Raw genomic sequence first — 20,213 nt, forward strand, 5'->3', positions numbered from 1 at the left:
GTTTTTCGACCGTTTAGGTAAAACGTATGCGACGAAGGATCTCGTGTGGGGCCCTAACGCGGTTGAAGAACTTATTCGTAAGTTGCAGGCGGAAATGAGTGAGCTCGACTTGTACAGACTGAAGTATTTGGGGTATCTCTACACGGACCCGCTGGCGACTGATCACACCGAGTCCGAATGGGAGGCGCATCAGGCAAACCGACTTCGCCATGATTCACAACATGCGAATTTTGCTCCGTTTCTTTTTGAGTTCTTGCAGAACGGCTCTGAAAGTCGGTTGGCGATTGAAATGATGAAGGGAACAATCTCGTCGTCTAATCGGTTTGCTCGGTACATGCCCCTTTCGTTCCTGTTAAATCCCGACACGTCTGATGACGTCGAGAGTGACGGTGGGTTAGACGATGACAACTATGACAGCGATGAAAACTACACGGATGAGAATGGTTTTATCTCCCGTTCGAACAGTCTCATTCGCCCCAGCGATACTCCGGAGACGAAGCACGATGATCCGGACGGACCCCACGAAGAGTTCCGGAATGCACCACTTATCAAGAAGAAAAAGAAAAATGCGAAAAACATGCCTCGGTGGTTCGTAGCCTGGAATTGCAACGAATTCCGTATTGACTACGAGTGCTTAGAGAACGAAGTGAAGGTTGGTCCGTATTACCTCGCCAACATTTTGGACGATCGTGGCGTGTTGGTTGAGGACATTGAGGGCGCGGAGAAATTCATGACATTGCTCTATTACCGCTTGCTTGCCGAAGATCGTAGTATTTCTGTGAAGAAGCTTCCCAGCGAGCGGTACCCTCCTTCGGATTCACTTGGTGACGTTGACCAGTCTGACATTCGCTTGCTGGTGCTGAAGGTCATGATCCAGCTATATGAACGCCACTTTAACGAGTTGGGCTCGCTCATGTTTCTGAATCACTTCCTCCGTGTTAGTATGATGAAAGACAGGAACGGGGATGATCGACGATGGCCATTAGTTGTCCGTGGCAACATCATGCTGTTCCTTGATCGTGTCTTGTCGAGCGCGATAAACGTGTCGCGTTTCCTTCGTGAAGAAGACAACGTAACGATGGTGTTGGAGCTGCTGCGTGAAGTCAAACCGCTGGTCGTTCTTCAAGGACCCAATGATTCTGAGAAAGAATACGCTGTAGAGCCTGCAGCGGACGTTCAGGCTGAATTGGATGCATCAGAAGACGAAAATGATGTCGTCGATGAAGACGACGACGATGACTATGGAGAGGATAGAGGTGAGTACGAGGAGGACGAGGACTATGATGACGAGAGAGATATGGCGAGAAGAACAATCGACGCACTAGAGGAGTCTGGTGCGGAGAGCTCTATTATTTCTAGTCACTCCGTCTCGCCAACATACGCACATCGCGACGACGAAAGCGTGCACGAAGAGGAGCCCAGCCGTGTGACAGTTGTAGCAGAACATTGTGGTGCAATGAGCGGGTCAATGATCATGCAGACGTGCTTGAGCGTGCTCAGTCGCCTTATCGATTGCCACACTGCGGAGGAAGAAGGACACATGTACCAGGATATTCGCTTTCCGAAATATGGACGACTTACCCATTTTGAAGGGTCAGGTGTTAGCCCTATCAGCTCTATTAAGCATCGACTCTGTGAAGATCAAACGCTGCGGTTCCTGGTGGGACTTTTGGATTGCCCGAATCGCATAGTTTTCAAGAAATGCCTCGGTTTGATTCGACTTCTTGTCCGTCACAATGAATCGATCATCCCTAACCTCCATGCGTCCGGCATCTTCTACTACTTGCTACGGTTTGCCCAGGATGTAGACGAAATGTCGATCGCAGCACGCCTTATCTCTCATATCCACTTGCGGCAATCAGGCCTCGACGTGCCGCATCTGATTGATGATAAACAAAAGGGGGAGAACAAGAAGGGTGTTTTCTCTCCGGATCCGTTGACACGAATCTGCCTGAGGAGTTGGCTGGTGCGAGTTCTGCCAGTGTCGATGGTTGCTCAGCTACTGCGCCACGGACCTCGGCGGTTTGCAACGGCGCTTTTCTCGGATGCGAACAACCCCGAAGTGGTTTGGAACGCTAATATGCGCAGTCAAATGGTGACATACATCGAGAAGTTTATGGAGCTGCATACTGACGAAAACGGCATGTTCTACATTTCGGAAACCGAAGGCTCGGAACACAAGGCTTCCATTGCGTTGATTCAATATCCGAAGGAAGTTCACGCACTACAGTGCTACCAGTACTATCTGCATAATCTCCTTGACGAGAAGAACTTCCCTGGGTGGCCTATCAACGATGAAGCTGCTTTCTTACGGGCGCTGCTTGATTCCATTCGCCGTTGGGTGCACCCCGGCTTGCTGCTAACTGCTCGTGGGGCGATGGCGAGCGAAGGTCAGTCCACTAAACTTCTTTCCGTGTTCGATGCTGTAGAGCTGCTTGAGGCCACTTCACTGCTTCTACGCCGCTTCCCTGATTCACCGAGTATTACAACCTTGCAGAACTTTTCTTATTTCCTGGAGGCTTTGGAGCGATGCATTACGGAGTTGAAGGACAACCGGGTTGGACCGACGAAAACGTTTTTTGATGTTTCTAAGGCCATTACGACGAAAACTACTTTTGTGAAGGCTTTTGGAAGTGCGATTCGTGTGATCAATTTGGCCGTTGGAATCTCAGACGAGAATGCTCACGGGTGTAGCTCTGGGCTAGGACTTCGCGTGCTCTGCAACTCGCTTCAGTTGCTCTTCCACAACCAGGAAGCGCTAAGGTCTATCGACGGATGCACGCCGAATGTTATGACACATTGGGTGCTAGAAGCACTTGTGAACGTTCTGAACCAGCCTAATGGGCGTGTGTCCGCTGCAGCACAGTCAATTGATTTATTGCCATGTCTGACGCGCTTCTTGTCACAAGAAGGAGACCGCCTGGCCACAGATTTGTCCCTCCAAATTGTGTACGAAATGGCGGGCAGCTCGGGTGAAATGGCAGAAGTTCTGCTGCTGCAGCTTGCCGAACACGGAATCTTGTGGTATTTGACGCTTCTGCTCTTTCACTATCAACCGAACAATGATGACGCTGACAGCGATATGCAGCGCATTAGCATCGGAGCGGCGAAAGCGCTGGGGCGAATCTTGGAAGCCAATGCGAGGGAGGAGACGATTGCTGTGTATGTCAAGAGAATGCAGACTACAATCGAGCAGATCTTTACTCGCCCACTGGTAGATATCTTGCGCCGAGCAGGACCGATTAAAATGCTGGACGTGCTAGCGACCGAAGTTCGCGAGCCGCACGTGATGTGGACTGAACGCATGCGAAAGGAGCTGATCAGTCTTGCGCAGCGCGCGATTCAGTTCCACACAACACTGGATCAGAGCGACGAAGAGGTGCACAAGGTGTTTGAGCTACCACCCTACTTTATGTACACTGCACAAAAGGAGGAGCTGTGTGTGGCTGGCATCTACGTTAACTTCTTCAACGAAAACCCGAAAAACGGTATCCTCGCCCAGATTGCTGGAACCGTGAATGGCGGCGGGAATCGCGATATGTTTAAGCCTAAGCCGACAACAAAGAAGGAGATCCAAGCTGCCGCAGCAGCGGCAGCAGAACTGGAAAACCGCACTGTGAGTGGGCATGTGATGCACGGTCTACTGGCAGCACTGTCATATGATATCTCGGGTGTGCGTGCGCAGCCTCAGGCGTTGGAAAGTGTACTACTGCAGCGTTTGCTTCCGGTGGCTACCGCCATCAGGCATTTACTGCAGTACACTCCTGACATGGATGTACAAGTTGTGCAGGCCGATGGGCTATTGACGCTGTTGTTCGTGTTAGACCACGAGACACAACCACAGGGGTTCTCGTTTGCGAACGCACCGCTACTCCAGCTTCGATGCATGGAATGTGTGCAAATGTTGTCGTTCAGCGGAAAGTGTGTCGACCCATTGGCCACGGTGGTCCCTCCATTTATCAAGAGCGCGTTCCAAGTTGTATACAAGAACCTCGCCCGCACTGAGGCTTCAACCGAGGGCCAGTTGGCTCGCGTGACACTTCAGCTGCTCGGCAACCTGTGTCTCATCCCTGCGTGCATCGACAACCTCGTTAAGGGAATGGACCCGGCCAGCTTGTCGAACCTGCTGCCGCACGTGTGGCTAGGAGACTCGACGGAGATGCAGCTTTTATTGTGCTTGCACATGATTCCGCTCAAGCGACACACGCAGGCTGCTACCGAGTTTGCGAAGGCTGCAGTGAGCTCGCAGCTCGCGGCAGCTCTGCTCAATCTGCTTTCCACCCTCGTTCCAAAGTCCAAGATGGGTGAGAGCACCACAACCAAGCAGTACGCCGCTCGGTTCCTGTCGGTGCTGTCGTCGAACCCAGGCAGCGGTGGCGCTATCTCGAGTCTGCTCATCGCGTCCCGGGTATGGGAGACCCATGGCGACACAACCCAGGCCACGTCGGAAGACCTTCGCCGTCTGCTCGTGCCGCCGCACGCGCCCGCGTTGCTCAAGGCACCTCACGCCAACCCCAACAAGGTCGGCTAAAGACTTGCTTGAATAGAGCGCCGCGAGATAAACTTTGTAGTAAGAGAATCATCCAACCTAATAAATCCAACATTTTGCCGTCAAAAACTCGTGGTGAACGGGATGTCACCATCTCGTTATCATCATCTACTTCTTGTCCTCCGGCCCAAGCTCGGCGTCGAACAGCTCCAGGATCTCGTTCTGGATCTCCACCGCCTTGTCCTCGTTTCCGCTCGAGCGATAGGCCTCCGCGAGGTTATGACGCGCCATGATAGTCTCGTTGTGCGCCGATCCGAGCACCTGCTTCCGCACACTCAGCACCTCTTCGTACAGCCTGATAGCCTCGTCGTACTCGCGCGCCTCCTTCTTCGCGAACGCCAGGTTGTTCTTCGCCAACGCCGTCAGCGAGCTGGACGGCCCCACCTTCTTCTCCAGCAGATCGACTGCCTCGGTCAGCGCCGCGAACGCCTTCTCCGGCTGCTTGTTCTGCCAGTGGATGACGCCCATGTTGCTCATGCTGAGCGCGATGTCCGGGTGTCCCGGCTCGAGGATGTTGCGGCGGACCTTGAGCGACTCCTCGAAGCACTCAAGCGCGCGGTGCAGCGCGCTCACGCGCTCCATGCCGGCGTTGGAGATGGCCTGCGCGCGGTAGACCAGTCCTAGGTTGTAGAGCGTCGTGGCGAAGGACGCGTGCTGCTCGCCCACGCTGGCCTTGTAGGTCTGCAATGCGAACTCGTAGGACTCCACGGCCTCCTCCATCTGGCCCAGGTTCTTGTACATGAGGGCGATGTTGGTCACCGTGCTGGCGTACACGGGGTGGCTCTCGCCGAAGTGGGACTTGACCAGGTCTCGGCACTGCAGCCCGGCGTCCAGAGCGGCCTGGTAGTCTCCGGCGCTGCGGAAAAGTTCAAAAGTGCATAACTCGCGTTAGAGACGCCGGTTGGCAGCCGTTTGACGCTGCATCGGCAGCTCTGGCGCCACAGAATCAGCCTGCAATGGCACGCACTTGTACGCGTCGCGGATCTCGCGCTGCATGACGGCGATGTCCTGCTCCACCTGCACGTAGCTGGTCTGCGGCTTGTTGTGCAGCACCTGCACGGTGCGTCTGGGCGGGTCGCTAGAGCTGGTGGAGCTCCAGCGCGCGGCAATGTCCGTGGTGGCGCCGCGCAGAGCAGAAGACGCCGGCGCACGGCGGCGGAGCGCGGCGGAGGCCGCCAGCAACACGCGCCGCTGCAGCATGATGAAGCGATTCGGTGGTGCGCTCTTTTGTGGCCGCAGACGGAGATGTGTGGCGCACATAATCGCACTTAGACGAACGAGTCCCCCCTCTCTCTAGCGAGGGTTTGTTATCGGCACAGCATCTTCTATGCAGCAAGAATTTGTGTGACATTCTTGTGATCGCACTTAATCGAGTGGTGTGCGACTTTTGGAGCTAAAGCCCTTGACTAGTGGACACCACGAGAGACTTCCCCTTGCTACCTAAAATATATATTGTTTTACAAACGCACGCTTATTATCATAACCTTGAGCTTACGATGTTCCAGCATGTAGCACTGGCGTCGTGGCGTGAATCAGTCCGCATTGCTAGCAAGTTGCGATCACAGGACCTTTCCACACGCGGTGTCCTGGCACCACGTGGGTTCTTCTCCGGCCGCCACATCCACTTGGACGGCATTAGCTCAACACGTCCTCGTCGTCTCCAGCTTCGTGCTCATTGTACGGCGTGACAAGCAGTGGCACGCACACCTCGTTCAGTACGAGTCGGGTTGCAGGCAGCCACTCGTCGTAGCCCCAGATACCAGTATTGAAGCAGACCACCAGATCCGGCTCGCAGAACAGCATCTTTTCTCGAAGTAAGCCTCGAAGCCGCCGACGAAGTAGCTGATGTCCACCTGGCACATCTTGGCGTCTTCCTCGTATGTCTGCGAGAAGCGAGAATCTGCGATGCCACGCAGGAATCAGCTCCAATGGTTGAATGACCTTAATGGAATTCGAGAAAACCGTTGTAGATCACGCCAAGGCATCGTTAGTAGTAACACCAGTACATACGCAAGCAAATGTAGACTCAAATGCACAATTAAAACCGTGTTATTTCCACTGTAGTGTCGTTCGGTGAATGTATTAGAAGCCGTACATGCAATCCTAGTTCCGAATATTGCGATGCCATGCAGTTTCGCGACACCGACTAGGCACTGATGCAGCTGGACTATAGTCTCCGCTTTAAACTCCCGCGGATAACGTACACAGTGGCCGCTAACCACCCATCTTCCTTCTTCAGCTGTGGTGGAGGTAGCCACGTACGACGAGACGCTGTCCAAGGTCCCGAACTTGGGGGGAAGGAGGGAGATAGAGGGGGGGGGGGATAAGCGTCGCCGCCACGCGCGGTCTCATTCCCTCTCGCGGTAGATATTTTGCCGCTGCCCCCACCAGGCTGGTGACATCGTATGTGTTGCGTCTGTAGTACGGGGTGGAATTGAGTTTCGTGTATTACGGTAGCTATCTGACGCCAACAAATTCGTGAGAACTCTGGATTGTCGCTCAGAATAACTGTGGTTGTATCGAAAGTCGCCAGGGGTAAAACGAATTCGTGTGCGCACAAACGCACAAGAAACGCAAAAGTTTTGATACAAAAAGGAAGTCAGACGCCAACAAATTCAAGAGAATTAATGCTGTTAAAATTCGCATAACGCGTGTATTGCCGTCTCTATCGATGATAGCCCACATCCACCGTTATCACGAGCTACCTCATGTCGGTCGGGATAAAACTGAATACAGCATAGACAGCTAACGGGAAAGGTCATGCCCGAGGCACGAACGCAGTTTATAGGCGACCTCCTTTCACGTATTTGCTCGCAGCGATTCGCGAACACCGCCCTAGCGACAGATACACAGCTTACTGCATGCATGGAGAAAAGACGACCAGCTGAGCTGCAGTACCTATCTGCGCGGCGAGCAGTACGCCACGTAACGACAAAAACTGTAACGGGGTTACACGTACAAGTGGCTGCAAGCCACTTGTGGATTTAACAGATAGGTTATCTGTTAAAAGTTTTGGATACTTCCTCACCTTGGTGTAGGACACACCAATGGATACATTGAAGTGGGCCACCACAATAAGTGGTCCACACATACCCAAAGATCCTATTGGTAGAAAGCAGCATCTTTCTACCAATCAGGGACATGCATATTAGCGGGGCTCTGACAGCCAGCAGCTGCCAACCCCTTTCATAGATGATAAACAGTTTTTAGCAGATTTTAGAGGAAGATCAATTTACAAACAATACAGTTCTCATTTTACCAAATCTAAGTCACTTGGAATCCTATCTTATTTAACTTATATTTGTGTATTCAAATATAATTAACCTAAGTAATTACTAAGTACTTACGCTTCCTCATACACGTTGCGCAACGTGTAAGCTAAAGTAGTGAGTCAAGTTAGACCCACTACACCTGGTAGCACTTAGTAGTCCGTCCAACGACCGACTGCTTGACGTTCGTACGAGGTGTACGAACGCGGAGCCGAGAACCCCATGAGCACGGAGGTGCCCATGGAGAGCTCCAACACGCGTGCAACACATGTTGCACGCGCTGACTGCCCCCACCTGTCTGACCCAGAGTGGGAAGCCCTCCAACGACTGTCAACAGTCATTGGAGAAGCAGCGATAGCTACGATGCTGCGTACGCTATCGCCGACGGAGCAACATGGTGTTGCTCTGGGGTTCATCATGAAGGAGCAGCGTGATGCTGCTTCCTCAGTGACGGCGTCGTCAGGGACGACACCGCGTGCTCAACCATTAAAGTTGAGCGTAAGCAATTACGTGGGAAGAGAAGGCGAGCCTCTCCTCCGATGGCTTGTCGAGCTCGACACAGCCATAGCGGCTCGACGCATCGTCGACCCGCTGTCGAAGGTCGCGTTCGCTATGTCCTGCCTTGGCGGACGCGCAAGGAGTTGGGCGTATGGACGCCGACTCTCCGATCCTACGTGCTTCAGCACGTACGAAGTGTTTAAAGAGGAGCTCAAACAAGCGTTTGAGCCCCCGCAAACGAGTTCCGGTCGAGGGCGGAGTTCCTCGACCTTCAGCAGGGTAAGCATGACGTCCATGCTTACGCGCAGCGTGCACGATATTTGGTATCAAATATCGTGACTAACCCGATTGACGAGGCGACCAAGGTCGTCACGTTCATGAAGGGGCTTAGAGATGGGCCTGTGAAGACCTATCTCTTCCGAGAGTACCCGAGTACTCTCGAAGCTGCGATTACGCTTGCCATTCAAGAAGAGTTTAGCCTGTGGCAGGCTAAACTGCATGTGAACGTGCCGAGGCCGCAACCGCGCCCGGTAGCGAGGCCGGGAGGTCCGGAACCAATGGACCTCTCGAGCGCAACAACTGCTGGTTACCAGCAGCAGGGAGGTAACGTGCGATGCTTCCGTTGCGGAAGGATCGGTCACTTTGCACGGGAGTGCACAGCTCCCATGCCCCCTGGAGGTGGCCGTCGTGGCGATGCTAGGCATCGCCGCGGACCAACAAAAAACGCAAATATCCAGTAGGCGCGGGGCGCCCTACTGGTAATGCAGTCGCGCGTGCCGACATCGGGCACGCGACGCTGAGGACTGCAGCCCCCAGTGAGACCAGCTCTCACTGCAAGAAACAAGATGACAGGCCGAACCTAGTCATCTTGAAGGTTTACTCGAAGAGAACGAGTGACTCTCTTCGCGCTCTGGTAGATTCAGGCGCGTCGAACAACTTTGTTCGACTACGAAGCCTGCCGAGACTTGACTTCGAGGAGGTAAATGTACCTCGAAGTCTTCTGGAAGTGCGACTGGCAACAGGTGCCATCGTAAAGACCGAGAAGCGCGTCGTGAACGTGCGCTTCTCGTACAAACAACGAGTGTTTGTCGAACACTTTATCGTCCTGGACCTGGACGATAAGTTCGACGTGGTAATGGGCATGCCGTGGCTTGCACGGCATGATCCGGTGATAGACTGGAAGAAGCGCACGCTCGTGCGCTTCGGACGCGACAGCGGAACAGAGAGCGATGGCCCTGTTACCGCAGCGCACGCACCAACAGGTGCGCGCGGCTCACCAGTCGCGACAGCGCTTAACGCTGCTGTCCCGGAGTGCCCAGGAAGTGCGCGAGGGCGCGCACAAGTGAAACCAACGTCGGCAGCATTGCCGACGTTAGAAGAAAAAGATGTACTGGTTCCGGGAACCAGTACCCACGTTCAAGCGTGTAAGGGACAGTCCCTGACCCGAAGAGGTCAGGTCGACAACGACGCGTCGGCTCCGGGAGCCGACGCACCCTCGGTCATGAGGGGCTCCGCCAATGAATGGCGTCGAGGTGACGAAGGCGTGTCAACTCCGGGAGTTGACGCTGCAAACGGTGCGGACGGTTGCAAACGTACCGCACTGACGCAATTTGCATGCTGTCGTGCAGCGGGGCTGCACGACGAAGCGCCATGCGATCAAGCCGGGCTTGATATCGCGCGCCCGCAGACAGGGTCTGCCGGCGAAGAGACACATTACCGTGCAGCCGGGCTGCACGAAGGAACATGCGGTCAAGCCGGGCTTGATACCGCGCGCCCGCGGACAGGGTCCGCCGGCGAACAACTGTCCACGGCCGGGCCTGGACCAGAAGAACAACTGTGCGGAGCCCGGCTCCGCACAACAAGAAGAACGCTGCGCAAGGCTCGGTCCGGGACCGAGACGCAACAAGAACAGTCTGCTGGGCAGACTGGGGCGGTGACGCCGGACGTCGAGACGCTAAGCGTCTTGACGCGCACCGATACTGGATTCCAGTATCGCGAGATGGAACTCGCTAGTCCTCCGACGACGGCGTCGGAGTTGACTTCGCTTCCAGCCATGAGCTGGAAGCGCTTCACGCGCGACTTGCACGATGGACGCATCGAGCAAGTCTGCGTTCTTTCGGACAGCGAAAGAACGAAGAGGGAGAGCGAAGAGCTGAGGCAGCTCTTCATGGGAAGTACCACTGAGAGTGAAAACACTCTCAGTGCGAAGACGAAGCGAGAGCGCTTCGAGGAACAAGGTTGGGACTCGCTGAAGTCGAGTCCCTATTACGAATTATTGAGGGAGTACAAAGACGTACTCCCGGAAGAGATTCCTGCGGAGCTTCCGCAGGATAAGGGCATTCAACACGAGATTGATCTCGTGCCGGGCACGAAGTACTGTGTCACGCGGCAGTGGCCACTGCCGCGAGAGCAAGTAAAAGCGATCGACGACTTCTTTGAAAGTCGTCGTAAAGCAGGACAAGTGCGGGAATCAAAGTCCCCGCACAGTGCTCCGACGTTCTGTGTCAAAAAGCCACAGGGCGGATGGCGCATCGTTCATGTGTATAACAAGCTGAACGATGCGACGGCACCGGCGCAGACGCCGATACCGCGAAAAGATGTTATCATTGATTCGATGGCCGGGAGCACCGTTTACAGTGCTCTCGACTTGCGAGATGGATTCTATCAAATCCTAATGCGTGAGAGCGATATCCCTCTCACGGCAGTGAGCACGCCAAGCGGCATGCTCTGGGAATGGCTGGTAATGCCGCAGGGGCTTAAGAATGCCCCTGCGACTTTCAACAGGTGCGTGACGCACTTGTTGCGCTCGGTGCGCGACTTCGCACCGAGTTACTTCGACGATGTGTTCATCCACAGCCGGGCTGTGGACGGGAAGACCGACATTGAGATGCACAGGGTGCATCTCCGGAAGCTACTTGAGCTTATGCTTTCGCATAAGCTCTACGCGAACCTGAAGAAGTGTATCTTCGGGGCGAGCGGGATACCCGTCCTCGGGTGTCTCGTAGGGAAGAATGGTGTTCGCCCTGACCCAGAAAAGGTCAGAGTGATTAACGAATGGCCAACGCCTTCAAGTGTCAAGGAACTGAGGCAGTTCCTTGGCTTGGCCACGTACTTGTGCAAGTACGTGGAGGATTATGCGAGCAAGATCCGCCCGCTGTCACAGCTTCTTAAGAAAGAAGCTGTGTGGAATTGGACACCCGATTGCCAAAAGGCATTCGATGCAGTCAAGCGGGGCTTGACTGAGGCGCCGATCTTGGCAGTGGCTGACCAAGAGCGCCCATTTCACGTAGTGTGTGACACATCCGATTTCGCGATCGGATGCGCGTTGATGCAGCACGATCACGAGGGCCGTGATCGTGTCGTCTACTACCAATCGCGTCAGCTGAAGCCAGATGAGCGCAACTATCCGGTGCATGACAAGGAACTCCTTGCCATGAAGTATGCACTCGCAAAGTTCCGAGTGTATTTGCTTGGAAGTAGACCATTTGTGGTCTACACCGACCACGCTTCACTGCGCACCGCAGTGAAGTCGCCACACATATCACAAAGAATGGCGAGATGGCTCTCATTCTTTGCAGAGTATAACTTCCGGGTCGAATACAAACCCGGAAGATTGAATGTGGTGGCCGACGCGTTATCACGTCGGCCGGACTACGCAGAAACTGCTGACGTCAATACCATTGACGCCATGCGATCGAGCACACTCACGTCGACTCTGTTGGACGATGTGAAGGCCGCGTACGCGCACGACGCAGACACGAAGCTCTTGCTGGCCTATGGCACAACACCTTCTGACAAGGCTCGTCAGAAGTTGCCCAAGCACCTTCGAGCGCGTGCACACCGCTTTCGTGTGCACGACGGACTGCTTCTTTATAATGGAGTCGACGACAACGCGGACCGCGTTGTCGTGCCAAATGACCATGACCTGCGCCTCAGGATCATGTACGAGTATCACGATGCCCCGTCTGCGGGACATCTCGGACGTGAGAAGACATACGTCCTTCTCACGCGCGACTTCTACTGGCACCACTAGTATAAGTGGGTACGCAAGTACATCCGTGCTTGCGAGGTATGCCAACGCGTAAAGTCTGCGCCATTCGCGCAGGCTCCGTTACAATCACTACCGACTCCGTCGGAGTGTTGGAAGTCCATGTCTTTGGACTTCATCTTTGGTCTTCCCCCGGACAGCGGAGGGAATACCGGTGTTGTGGTCTTCGTCAACCGCTTCAGCAAGATGGTACATCTTGCTGCGGTGCCGGCAGAAGTGACCGCGAAGCAGACGGCCCGTCTGTTCGTCGACATGGTGTTCAAACACCATGGCATGCCGTCCGACAACGTGTCGGACAGAGACCCGCGCTTCACAGCGCACCTGTGGCAAGAAGTGTTTACACTTCTTGGGAGCCAGCTTTCAATGTCGACTGCGGATCATCCGCAGACGGATGGCCAAACCGAGCGCGTGGATCGCGTGCTCGTCGATATGTTGAAGAACTACGCTCACTCGTTCCAATACTGGAGCGAGTGCTTATCGATGGCAGCGTTTGCCATCAATAACTCAGTGCATGCCTCGACCGGGCATACACCGTTCTACGTGAATGCCATGCGGCATCCACGCCTACCGAGTTTACTCGGAGTGATGGCTCGCACTTTAAGTGGGGGAGGATCTACGACTGCAATACAGCAGCCGCAGAAAACCGCTGACACCTGCACAGTGTCAGCTGCAACAACGAACAAAACGCATGAGTCTGCGCAGCGCGCAGACTCCCCCAACAACATGGCCAACGACCACGGGTCTGCGCAGGGCGCAGACACCGCAAAGAACCACGCAGAGGTCGGGCCTCTAGCGGAGAGCGAGCTGAATGACTTCAGCTCGGATGCAATCAGTTTCATCACCAAAAGACAAGCCGTGATTCGGTTTGTCCAAGACACAATAGCAGTTTCTGTTGATCAACAGAAGCTGAACGCAGACAATGCGGGCAGAGGCAACGCAAATGAATTTAAAGTTGGTTCATTAGTTTTGTTAGCTACACAAAACCTGCCTAGACATGCAGTTTCGGATTTCGGAGCAAGCAAGCTTGCTCCGCGCTTCATCGGGCCGTTCACTGTGTTGGCACGGCACGGCAACGCATACGCGCTAGACATACCGTCTAGCATGCGCCTCCATCCGACCTTTTACGTCGGACGGCTGAAGCCATACCTGCAGCACGAGCCATCTAGCTCGGCTGACCCGAAGCCTGGGCAGGAGCCGAGGCAGAAGCGGAGGACTTGGCCTCGGCGACGAGCACCTCTCCTCCAGCGCGCGGACGCGCTGGAGCAACCCCTTCATCTGGGTCCCCAGCTCGACCTGGATATTCGAGGCGGTCTGCGAGACCGCCGCGACTTGAGCCTTCTGGTTCGCCAGCTCCTGTTTCAGGGCGGCGAACTCAGCGCCCTGCAGACGCTCCACGGCGGTCACCCGGTCGTGGAGAGGCGCATACTGATCAGTCCGGGGCTGATCATACCCGGGGCGTGTTCCCACCCCCGCCACCGCCGATCCGTGACGCCCGCGGCTCAACCCGCTGGATTGTTGAGCGGATTGTTGACCATAGTATCCCGAAAACGAACCCTCAAGGGGCTCGTTTTCGTATTCGTTGGAGAGGATTTCCTCCCCATCGAGATACATGGGAGCCGCGGAACGTCTTGCTGGAGGACGTTCCGGAAATGGTGAGGGCGTGCGAGGAGCAGTACGCGCTGGCGCAGCGGAAGTAACACGAGCGCTGCGATCATCGCTAGCGCCCGAACCTTCACGTGCTAAGAACTTAGCACGGAGCTCTTTGAGACTCTCGGGCACACGGAACGGCGTGTACCCGTTCAGGTCGCGGTCTCTCAAGCGGACCGCGCCTGGGAAGCACTTCGTGCACTGAAAGCCCTCGGGCACAGCGCACGGCACATTTGCCTCCTCCGCAGCAACATGGAGTTGCTCCAGCTTTCCACGCTTCGAGTACGTCTCGAAGCGATCACGCGCTTGCTTAATCCGATCACGGTAAGCACTCGGCCTCTTGTTGAAATTTTCAACAAAGGCGTTCCAACTTTGACAAAGTGCCTGCCATTCGGGCGCTTTGCTGCGAGAAGAGGTCTTCTTGCTTTGAAACCATCGGAGCTCATGAAAGAGTCCGATGTAGTAATCGCGCCTTTGATGCGTTTCCACATCAAAGTGCAGCTCGGCAGCCACAGCGTCATCTTTGATGGCGCTGCATACGTACAGCGGCACCTCATTCGGAGGTACCGAGTTCCCAAACCGGTCCGCGATCTCGGACGCGGACGGCATCCATGGATCGCGCGCTGCACCTGCAGCGCGCGGAGAGCCTTGAGCTTTGAAATCACGCGCTGCAGCAGCAGCGCGCGGAGTACTGAGAGCCCCAGCGGAAGCGAGTGGGGTATCGCTCTCAGTACGCGAACGCTTCGAACTCGAAGCGTCCGATTCGTCCCCTTCACGCGGGCGAATGTTCTTCGCATGAGGGTCGAGCGATTCGCTCGCGACACTGAGTCCTTACGCTTTGAGGGCGAGTCCTCCTCGCCCTCCATGTCTTCATCGTCGTCGTCGAAGTCGACGACGTCGCCATACTTCGCCTTCTGGCGTTCGAAGTAGTCGTCGATGGAGAGATGACTCCCCACCGACTTCGAGATCTTCTTCTGCGGCGCGCTCATCGTTGAATGAGCGCGGATTTCTTCTCCAAACGCGGAGAATTGACGAATGGCCAATTCCAAAAGATTGACGTGCGGAGACCCCGCGCGTCTAACCTTAAGGGGGGGATGGTGTAACGGGGTTACACGTACAAGTGACTGCAAGCCACTTGTGAATTTAACAGATAGGTTATCTGTTAAAAGTTTTGGATACTTCCTCACCTTGGTGTAAGACACACCAATGGATACATTGAAGTGGGCCACCACAATGAGTGGTCCACACATACCCAAAGATCCTATTGGTAGAAAGCAGCATCTTTCTACCAATCAGAGACATGCATATTAGCGGGGCTCTGACAGCCAGCCGCTGCCAACCCCTTTCATAGATGATAAACAGTTTTTAGCAGATTTTAGAGGAAGATCAATTTACAAACAATACAGTTCTCATTTTACCAAATCTAAGTCACTTGGAATCCTATCTTACTTAACTTATATTTGTGTATTCAAATATAATTAACCTAAGTAATTACTAAGTACTTACGCTTCCTCATACACGTTGCGCAACGTGTAAGCTAAAGTAGTGAGTCAAGTTAGACCCACTACAAAAACAGTGTTAGGCGCGCAAGCATGATCGTTCTTGAGACCTGCTTGAATCGCTCTTGACTCGAGGGTTTTGAGACCCATGCTTGCTTGTTTTGGTGTGTGGAATTACCGTTGGTCTCTAACCATTGCAGTCCGGGGAAGGGAACCAAGCTCGGCTCAACAGACCAGTTTTGTCCTGCGATACCGGTACCTATTGAGCAGGCGCCGGATCCTCAGCATACCAACGTGCGCGCAGTGCGCGCCGCGCACACACCCGGACAGGCTGGAGACCCGTGGTATCATATTCCTGGGTATGCAAAAAAAACAACATCGTGCGTGCTGTGCAGTAAGCACACCAGTGCTTACCACCGTTGGCAGCACGCCAACAAATACTGCAATTGTGGCGATGACTTGACTTCAAACGCACAACTTGGTGTTGTTAAACCGCACATCGCCAACCAGTGATTCAGGGCGCTCTTAGGCTGGGCTTCATTTCCCATTTAGTGCCGAACCGGCACAGCCATGTCGTCGCCGGTGCCTCTCTCACCCGAAGTCCTCCACCCGTCATACGCTTGCCACGCTGACACTCCACTCGACGACAATGGCATCCGAAGCACCACTCACGAATCTTGGGAAGAGACGATGCCTCGTGGCTGTTCATGCTGGTGGGCGTCGGATTCCTTTTCCCGTTCTCAGCCCTCACGCAACCTGTTGACTACTGGAAGATGGTGTTCCCCGACCGCAACATCGAGTTCGCCATCACCTCCATCTTCATGTACACGAACCTTGCGTGCCTGACTCTGCTAGTCATGACTTTTGGCAAGCCCCAGTATACGAGGCGCATTGTCGGTGGTTTCGCCGGTCAGCTTCTCGTACTCGCTTTCGTGCCCACGTCCTACTTCTTCCTGTCATCGGAGTCCGCCAACGCAATTGCAGTACTTGGCGGTACTGCGCTGGCTGCGGTGGCCACCGCATTCATCGATAGCTGCACCATCGCACTCGTGTCGCACTACCCGCAGCGCGTTCAGGAAAGATTCCAGTTGGGTATTGGATTGAGCACACTCATCGGAAGCGTTTACCGTGACCTGACCAAGTTCGTCTTCCCGTCGGATGAAATTCTAGCGTCGTCGAATTGAGAGTGTGCGAATGAGGCTTGGTAGTCGAGTGAGTAGTTGGAAGGAAATCCGAAAGTGAGCTCGATTTAGGTTAGTGTGTTTGCCAGCTAGCAGTCCCTACTGTATGCAATGTTCCCTAGTAGGTGCGGCTTGTAGATGTGGTCCAAACGATCTCGGCTGCGGTCCAAACGAAGTTGCCAGTCGTAAGACTGATCCGCCTAGTCACGGCTGCGGCTCAAAACGGTTGACTCAACACATGCAAATCATAAGCACCCAAATTGAAGTTGTCGTCCAATCACATTCCAGTATCAGAGATAGTCCAGCCAATCAGGTTGCGAGATCTTCCCATCTTCAACCACAGACCCCGGTGGCACGTGCCAGCACGCGCAGGCCGTCTGCCTCGCGGTAGGGATCCAGTCGATCAGACAGCGAAGTGCAACCTCAACACCCCCACTCAATTCGATGTCTCGAGCTTGGGTCCAACGTTGCTACATATCATCAAGTAGCGGAGCGTCTTCGACGATAGACCCTTCGTCATGAAGTCAGCGAGCTGGTTCTTGGTCTCCACATACTCCAGCGCGACTTCGTTGCTCACCACCTTCTCGCGAATGAAGTGGTAGCGTATGTCGATGTGTTTCGTGCGAGCTTGGTATCCAACATTCTTCGCCAATGCCATCGCGCCTTGGTTGTCTTCATAGATCACCGTAGCCCCCACTTGTTCAGTGCCAATGTCCTTCAATAGACGGCGCATCGAGACGCACTCCTTCACGCATTCGCTCAGCGCCATATACTCGACCTCTGTAGAACTTAACGCGATAGTTTTCTGATACGTCGAACGCCACACCACAGGAGCACCGCACATCATTAACATCGTCCCGCTTACGGAACGACGGTCGTCGCGGCTGCCGGCCCAGTCCGCATCCGAGTAGGCGACGAGCTCGGTTCCACATAACCCATCGTACGTGATGCCCACGTCCTTGGTCTTCAGTAGGTAGCGCACTACCTTGATTCCGGCGTCCCAGTGCTTCTGGCCAGGGTTCTCCAGGAAACGACTCAACTTGGCAACCACGACCGAAATGTCAGGTCGTGTTCCACATGCCAGGTACATCAGGCTGCCCACCAGCGATCGGTAGGGCTTCGACTTCATCTTGGTCTTCTCTTCTTCCGCCTGCGGTTCGTCGGCCTTGGTCAGATGAACTCCAGCTTCCATAGGCGATGTGCACGGCTTCGCGTTCTCTTGCCCAAACTTCTTGATGATCGACTCGGTGTACGCTTGTTGAGAGATCCTCAGTGTCTTGCGATCCATGTTGTAGTCGATCTCAATTCCAAGAATGAAACGTGCGCGCCCGAGGTCCTTGATTCGAAACTTCTCCGCGATTCCAGCCTTCACCGATGTAATCACCGCATTGTCCCGCGATGCGATCAGCATGTCGTCCACGTAGAGACACACAATGCAGTGGTTGTCTCCATCCCCTCTTGTGTACACACACGGGTCGGCGTCAGCAGGCTTGAATCCCATCACCTTGAGGTGCGCGTCAATCGTTTCGTTCCATATTCGTGACGCCTGCTTGAGTCCGTACAAACTTTGCAGCAACATGCAAACGACGTCCTCTTCACCATCTTCTTCGGCAAGAGTCAAGAGATCTCGGAGTCCCTCTGGCAAGTCCATGTAGATCTCTTCTTCCAGCTTGCTGTACAGGAACGCGGTGTCGACGTCGCATTGCTCGATGTCGTATCCATCTGCGACACACTTCGCCAGTTTGGCGCGAATCGAGTTGAGATAAGCCACCGGGGCGTACGTCTCTTCGTAGTCCACGCCGTGACGTTGCGAGTAACCCTTGGCTACGAGACGGGCCTTGTGACGAATAACTTGTCCCTTCTCGTTGCGTTTCAATGCGAATACCCAACGACAGCCGATCGGTCGTTGGTGAGCTGGTCTCGGCACCAGCTTCCATGTCTTGTTTGCTACGAGCGACTTCAACTCGCTCTGCATAGCCCTCTTCCATTCCACTTGGTCCGCACTCGCCATAGCTTCTTCATATGACGTCGGGACCTCTTCCGTTGCAGCCATTGCTTGGCCACTTTCAATTGCATATTGGTCCTCGTTAACCTGAACTCTGCCTTGAATCATCTTCTGGCGCTTCGTGCCAGTAGTCGAGGGTGCCACGACTTGCTTCTTGCGAGCGCCTGCCTCTTCAGGATCCGTTGTCTCGTCAATGTGGCGAGCACGCGATCGGGTAATCATATGATGTGTCGATCCGTATGGCACGATCGCATCGTTTACGCCCATGTCACGTTGAAGTGGGATAACGTCCCCAACTTCAGAATCCATTGGCACGACTTGTCCTGACTCGTCCGGTTGATACCCACCATGGCTGGGCTGCTCCACCTTGACTTCATCGTCATCCAGCTCCATTTTCTCCACCATGTCATCCAGACTTGTTGTTTCCACGAACTTCACGGTGCGCACGATTTGCACCTTTCCCGTCGCCACGTTGAGTACTCGGTATCCCTTGACACCATCCTCGTAGCCAACGAATCGACACTTGAAGGCCTTAGCATCCAACTTGCGGCGCTTCTGGTCGGGAATGTGCGCGTAGCCAACTGAACCAAATACTTTCATGTTCTTGAGCTGCGGCTTGGTTCCATGCACAATTTCGTAGGGCGTCTTGACGTTCACCGAGTTGGGGAGCCGGTTGATGATCCACGCAGCCGTGTTTACGGCTTCGGCCCACCACTTTTTCTCAATGGCTTCGTGGTAGAGCATACAGCGCGCCATCTCCACCAAACTTCGGTTCATGCGCTCAGCCAGTCCATTTTGCTGAGGCGTGTATGGCACCGTCTTTTCATGCTTGATGCCACTGCGGTCGAGGTAGGCCTTGAACTGCTTGCCCGTGTACTCGCCACCATTGTCAGAACGTAGGCGCTTGATCGCCTTGCCTGTTGCGTTCTCCATTGCCGCCTTGAAGATCTTGAACTTCGACAGCACTTCCGATTTGGCCTTCATGAAGTAGATGGTCACGTGACGTGAGTAGTCATCAATAAAGGTTACCACATACGTGCAGCCACCGGGTGTCTTGGTCTGCATCGGACCCATCACGTCCGTGTGGACCAGATCCAGTACGCCTGCACTCTTGACGAGCTTCTCCGGGTGGCGCGGATAGTCGTCCGCTCACATCTTGCCCATGCAGCAGCCTGCGCAGACGGTACCACTTGTGACACCATCCGAAACGCAAGGCACTCCGTCTGCCATGGTCAACAGCTGTTCGTAACGTTTGAACGGGATGTGGCCGAGACGGGCGTGCACAACGGCCCATGGCTCCTTACGAGATGCCGTCGCCGCACGACACACCTCGCCCCCCACTGTCTTCAACTTGTAGACGTTTCCAAAACGCTTGGCCTCCATGACGGTAGCATCGCCATAGCGAAAGACACACTTGTCCTTGCTGAACTGCGCGACGACGTCCTTCTCGGCCAGCTTCGCAACCGAGATGAGGCTTCCATCAACTTCAGGGATGTATAGCACATCCGACAGCGTGA

At 54.5% G+C, this 20,213-nt stretch overlaps 3 protein-coding genes across 3 annotated transcripts; 2 read left to right on the top strand and 1 right to left on the bottom strand.

The window, feature by feature from the left end:
* Window positions 1–94: 94 nt before the first annotated feature.
* On the top strand, window positions 95–4,531 carry IUM83_04738 (DnaJ subfamily C member 13; the record flags this gene model as incomplete). Its single annotated transcript, XM_067928835.1, has 1 exon — window positions 95–4,531. The coding sequence occupies one exon, from the start codon at window positions 95–97 to the stop codon at window positions 4,529–4,531; it is 4,437 nt and encodes a 1,478-aa protein (XP_067796175.1).
* A 126-nt stretch (window positions 4,532–4,657) lies between these two features.
* On the bottom strand, window positions 4,658–5,749 carry IUM83_04739 (Kinesin light chain; the record flags this gene model as incomplete). The annotated part of the gene is made up of 2 exons (XM_067928836.1): window positions 4,658–5,405; window positions 5,517–5,749. 2 exons carry the CDS (start codon window positions 5,747–5,749, stop codon window positions 4,658–4,660), a joined length of 981 nt encoding a protein of 326 aa, XP_067796176.1.
* Window positions 5,750–16,217: 10,468 nt separating this feature from the next.
* On the top strand, window positions 16,218–16,694 carry IUM83_04740 (Equilibrative Nucleoside Transporter (ENT) Family; the record flags this gene model as incomplete). The annotated part of the gene is made up of 1 exon (XM_067928837.1): window positions 16,218–16,694. One exon carries the CDS (start codon window positions 16,218–16,220, stop codon window positions 16,692–16,694), a length of 477 nt encoding a protein of 158 aa, XP_067796351.1.
* Between the last annotated feature and the right edge of the window lie 3,519 nt (window positions 16,695–20,213).

This window comes from Phytophthora cinnamomi (assembly GCF_018691715.1).
Source record: "Phytophthora cinnamomi strain GKB4 chromosome Unknown Contig17, whole genome shotgun sequence".
Classification (NCBI taxonomy): Eukaryota; Oomycota; class Peronosporomycetes; order Peronosporales; family Peronosporaceae; genus Phytophthora; species Phytophthora cinnamomi.